We start from the raw sequence: 6,000 nt of genomic DNA, 5'->3' as shown, positions 1-6,000 counted from the left end.
CAAATATTATTGTTTATTCAATTATCAGAGTCATGTTCATCTCTTTTTCTTCTCACCACTAGCCTCTTTCACCCCTATCTATGCTTCTTTCTCCTTGCATCTCAACCATCCATCTCCCACTTAACCACTTTCTTTCGTTGACACTTATACGATTGCTTGTAGAAGGTGGTGGAAAGAAACTGTATAGCTGTGATTTGCACTATTCAGGTCACCTCCACATCAATGCAGCTGATAAAGCTGTTACTCATCATTTAATGCAGTTAGGAAACTAGGTGCAGCGCATTCAATGGAGAGTCCACAGGCTATCTACTCCCAAACCAAAGACTTTCTTTCTCAACCATACATCACCGGTCTACTCTTTGTACTTTTTCATGCAACCTTTGTCCTTGGGTCCTAGGCCCTCAGCCCCATTAATACCCACTTTCGACCCTTGATCTTCGTCCTTGGGTCCTTGGCCTTGGGTCCTCGGCCTTCAGCCCCATTACTACCCACTTTCGACCCTTGATCTTCGTCCTCGATCCTCGGCCCCCACAATATATATATATATATATATATATATATATATATATATATATATATATATTAATTTTCAAATTTACTAGAGGGACCAGAATTTAGACCAATGACCAAAATTAAATAAATTAATAAAATATTAGACTAAGATTGACCACAACTAAAAACTAAGAGTATTGTAAAAATATTGTAACATTTTATTATATCTCTAAACTTTTTAAATTAGTACTTTTTTTTTTTGGGAAAAAAAATAGTGCTATTGGCTGAATATTTTTATAACAATTTCATAATAAAGTTTACATAATAAATTGTTATTAGTTCTCATCTGGACCTACTAGTGACATTTTTTTCCCTACCATTAATAACCTGTCATATAAACTTTATTGTGAAATTTTTGTGAAAATATTGTGTCCATAGAGATAATTAAAACAAAAAATTCTCTTTATATATATCTTATCATTTTTGGTAATTTATAACTCAAACTATCTCTTTTATAAGTATTAGTCAAACACTTAACTTTTTTAAAAAGTACTTTTTAACCATTTTTATCAAAAAAATTCAAGCTTCTTTAAAAAATCTAATTTTATACTTTCTAAAAACTTTACTTTTTAAAAAAATCACAATTTTAAAAAGCTGAGCTAAACTCACAAGAGCATTAGGTCAAGCGTTTTACCCCCTTTCAAAGGGAAGCTCGTCAGGTCGGCCGCGGGAAAAAGTTTGTGCACATTCTTGAAAAAGTATCCAATTAGAGTGTCTGACATGCTAAATTCTAATCCGCATTAAATTAGCATCCACCACTTGTCTGTTCAATTGATGGGCTTAACAGGCCATGGGTCAAATCACTTTAATATCAATTTTCAAGGACCTTGGAATTGGAATAGGGAAAATGAGAGGGGTGAAACTGGTATAAATAAAAGACCCAATCCTTCAATTCATGGAGTGTGGCTTGATAGTAGGAATTCTTGTTCTGCATCTAGAAAATAGTAGTTCTAGCGATAGTTTCAATAAGATCCGTGTGATATATGTGGTATTATTTATTATTATCGTATGACGTGAGATTGATGAGCCTACACTGAAAACCCATTTTTCGTTCTTTAAAAAAAAAAAAAAAAAAAAAAAAAAACCCAATGAAAGGAATGTCATTTGGCTAAAAAAAACATCAAAATTATTACTGAGTTTTACAAAGAAATTTTTTTTTTTTTTTATGAAACAGAAATCTTTATGAGATCACATTATGGTAACAAGATTGTTCATTTGTTCCCTAACGGCCTTTCAAAAAAAAAAAAAAAATGTTCACTAGGAGTATCGTGGCAGAGACAATGGGGAAACCGAAATCCAAAAGACAAACAACTCTAAAATTTGTACTCCACAATGGCTTTTTTAATTAATCAAAATCCCAATACTCACATTTACTATATTATTTTTTTGAAATTTGCACTTTACTTCCATCAAGCGTACGCTTATACTTTGTACCTGAATTTAAGAGGGCATTTAAGTGCGCCTTTCACTGATATCAGATGATCCCTAAAGAATACAAATTACTAGTGTAAAGATTAAGAACACCACCCCCCACCCCCACCCGAACCCAAAAAAACTAAGGACTACTTCTATCTCCAGATATCCAGTGAAAGAGTGACCTCAATATAAAAGCAGCATTATGTTCCAAACCTTATTGTTTTCAGATTCTGTAATGTGCAGTAGGCAGTATTAAACTTGTGTCTTCTGCTGATACATCCTTGGAACATTCCACTCACATCTTGCGTCATTTTTTGAGCTGAAATTAGTTGTATCTTTCAACGAGACAAACAAGTTGCTTCTACTACGCTTCATCCAGGTTCCAAGTATTGATGTTGAGCTGCTTGTACTTTTTGGTTACTCATGATTTATCGAGAAAATTACACGTACGGATGTGAATTTCAGGTTCATTGGCATATTATAACCAAGTACTATCATATTTTTCTCATTTATTGATTGAAATGGAAGAGACGAAGAGCAACTTCCCATAACTACAAATTGTAGCAATGAATGCACAATTAACTAACCATATCAATGATTAATCTCGCACGTCGGGAAAAAAAAAAAAAACACCTAAGGTCAACTCAAACATCCAGGTTTCACATTCTCCCACCCCAATTGTAACTATTGAATTATAAAAATAAAAATAAAAAACTCATATGTCAAGCATGCTGGTTACAAAGATTAATAAGTTTTTAATAAGCCTATAATAAGTAACTCCATTATCAACTTAATCAAAGGATCTATGCTTCTACCACCAATGGTAAAGTTTTGTCCCAAAATCTCTTGGCAGCAATGAGCCAATAACGATCATTGTTGACAAATATCTGATACAGCTCTAAATAATACTCATTTGTCCTTTTGGGCAATGTCTATATGATACTTAAAAACGAAGTGTAACAACAAAGCTCAAATGGCAGCTCATAATAAGTTTATTTCCCCACTCAGAGCCTCTTTGTTTTAGAATCACTTTTCAATAGTATCATCCCAGAAAGCTTGTTGAGCTCATATAGCAATCCAACTGAGAACAGGAAACTGCAACCGAAATATAAGAACACAAAAAATGTCATTATTATATAAATTCTCAAGACACTTGAAAGATAAAAGTGAGCAATCAATTGATTGGATCCAAAATTATCTATTTTCTAACATTAAAAAGTCTTGTAAATCTGCCAGTCAAAAAGTTTATACAGTTCCATTGCAATTGTATTGCCATTCGGCCCAAAAATTATTATGAAAAAAAAATTATAGTTCAATTGAGGATCCTATCCCAAACCACCACTCCAACTTGTTTTGATACAGTATATACATGCCCTAATTTTTTCCAATTCACGTACCATAGATATTATATTTATAAGGAACAGATTATCTCTGTCCAATACATTCATAATGAGTCCTGTTTTTTAATTGCCAGAAAGAAAAATGGATCTTTCTATTATGCATACAGATGCATGTAAATCGCATAAATGGGAGCCTTGTGCACTAGTTACAACCTACGACAAATACAATGCATATAAATTGTGATTATGACAACATTGATTTTACTTCTTCACAAGGGCTCTTTCATTCCTTTTGAAAATAACTGAAGTCTACATTATACATTTGTGGCCTTAGTGTCTGCTCATGCCCCATTCCAAACAACTTGACCATCATTAATGGCACTTCCCCAAAATGTTTTCTAACAAATACAGAAGTCATTTCACACTAACTGGTGTTGCTAAAGCTTTCAACTATATCCCTTGTAGCATGCATTCATGTGAACTACAGAAAAAAAGTAATAAAATTCATAATCATTATTATTGCATACCATGTTGTTATACAAACTCGATGGACCGTGCTAGCAGCAATCAGAGCCACTGCTTCTGCTATTATGACTGCAAAAGAGATGTAAACAATACTGCTTCAAAAAAATAATGATGTAGCAATTTATGAGAAGCCTACAATCACAATCGTCTTACACAATGACACTTAAATAGGAAGCCTAGAGTTCCAATGTCCCCTTGAATCTTTACACGATTATTAAAGTTGTGAAAAGCTCAAGTCCTATATTTTTCTGAAGCTATTAAGTACACAAATACAGCATTTTCAATGATGAAATCCCTATAATTTTCATCTTCCTTTTCAGAAGACATCCAGTTGCTACTGAATGTCAATTTGCAATGCGTATTAAAAGAAAGACCATTAATTACAAATATTATTTTTTTTATTGGTAACTTGAACACACTTGGTGGGTTCTGAATCCACGACTCACCCTCCACCTTGCCCTTACAACAGAAAAGTTGCTATTTGAGATAGAGTTCATTCTTAATTACAAAATCAATATTAAAAAGGGATGACAACACTGGTTGTCAGCCTTTTTCAGCTATGGACAAATTTTAATCCTGCAACAGGTATCCTCTATTTGCTTTCCTCTTTTTATAAAAAAGGGTCAAACTTAAAAACCCTAATATAAAAGCATTTCATACTTTAGAAAAATCTTAGTAGTCTATATCTCTTATTCTTCTTTAACACCCCGCCCAACCCACCAAAAAAAAAAAATCCTCCATAAGAAACATTTGCATTTAATGACAACGAAGGCTCTTATTTAGCCTTAATGCAAGTGCACAAAAGTTAATAGGAGTGTCACAAATGCCCATGCTAAACATAAACATAAGAGAGTGAGCTTGGTTTCATTGACCAGATAGGTAGACCTATGCACACAGGTGCATAAAAGCAAGCCTATGGATGATGGCTTCACTGTGTATATACAAGCATTAAATAGGCATCTAATCGAGCTGTAGGCTTGGCAGATGCGGTAACACCAAGCAAGCAGACAAGCATGTGCAATGCTCCACAAATGAGCAAATTAAGATCCTTACTTGAGCAATGCCATGTGCGCAAAATGCCTTTGGTTGGAGAAAATATAGTGTAAAGAGTAGGAATACTGAAAAGGGTTCTAATCTATATCACTCATATGGACTTTAATAATATTCTTTTTAATAACAATAAGTAAGCAAACAACATATGAATCTAAAGGCACACTCACCAGCACCCCACCCAGTCCTCATGCCACATGTTTCCTGGAAATTTCCAATGAACTGCAAGAAAAGCACCAATCAAATGCAAATAAAGATATTCCACCAATTTTACGAGTCATGCACTATAAAGGATAAAATCAAATGCAATCTCAGCTTGTCAATTTGTGGCAGACTATAACGAAACCACTTTTCTGACTTGTATATATTTTGTGTATGTGAAGTCCCCCACACCCCACCCCCCCCTCCTTTACATATTTTAAGATTCTCAGAGAGATACATTAAGAAAGATAGACATCATAACATAAAAATTTTGTGAATGGTGGAAAGCACTGTGTTAACATTGATAAAAGTGAATGAATTTCCCTTTTTCTTGAGATTATATAAAGTTGGTTTCATTTGGATATTAGTATACTCCCATATTATACTATATAATAGAAGAAACAATAAACGTGGCACGAGAGAGACTCACATATCAATGTGATTGTCACACAAGAAAATCAAAACATCAATGCAAAGCTATTAGAACTCACAGTCAGCAGCACAAGAAATATCAGAGAACTGGTGAACCCCCCGAGTATGGTGAATAGCTCCGACGATGCTAACTTCCCTCTATACACTTCTTGAAGCGAGAGGATGACTATGAATAGAAGAAAAGAATAAAGCATGGAACTCCCCGGCCCTGCCATCGACACTTCAAGTTGCAAAGACAAGTAAAAACAAAAAACAAAAACAATCAGACATACATTGGAAAGAACAATTCAAAATTTCACAAACAACAAATCCCATAAAAATAAAAACACCAAACAGAAAATAAAATCAACAAAAGTAAGATGTCCTAAATAGAAAACATTCGACAATGAGACATTAGTCCATTTGACAAATAAGACTATAATCTTTTTAGCAAAAAAAAGCTACATTGAAATGCATGGTAAGAGTCTCTTTCTTTAAGGAGCCA

At 33.8% G+C, this 6,000-nt stretch overlaps 1 protein-coding gene across 3 annotated transcripts in view; it reads right to left on the bottom strand.

Moving 5' to 3' along the window:
• Positions 1 to 2,716: 2,716 nt before the first annotated feature.
• The window catches only part of LOC142619717 (uncharacterized), a 21,776-nt gene continuing 18,492 nt past the window's right edge, over positions 2,717 to 6,000 (bottom strand). For all 3 annotated transcript variants that reach the window (XM_075792963.1, XM_075792962.1, XM_075792961.1), the window contains 4 exons: positions 5,576 to 5,736; positions 5,054 to 5,105; positions 3,836 to 3,902; positions 2,717 to 3,063 (listed from right to left, as the gene is read on the bottom strand). In XM_075792963.1, the coding sequence (XP_075649078.1) occupies positions 2,973 to 3,063; positions 3,836 to 3,902; positions 5,054 to 5,105; positions 5,576 to 5,731 (366 nt within the window). In that variant the 5' untranslated portion in view covers positions 5,732 to 5,736 and the 3' untranslated portion in view covers positions 2,717 to 2,972. The remainder of the gene's footprint in view (positions 3,064 to 3,835; positions 3,903 to 5,053; positions 5,106 to 5,575; positions 5,737 to 6,000) is intronic.

Source organism: Castanea sativa, chromosome 12 (genome assembly GCF_040712315.1).
Source record: "Castanea sativa cultivar Marrone di Chiusa Pesio chromosome 12, ASM4071231v1".
Classification (NCBI taxonomy): Eukaryota; Viridiplantae; Streptophyta; class Magnoliopsida; order Fagales; family Fagaceae; genus Castanea; species Castanea sativa.
The sequence above is the reverse complement of the archived record's forward strand: the minus strand, read 5'-3'. Positions and strand labels throughout refer to the sequence as shown.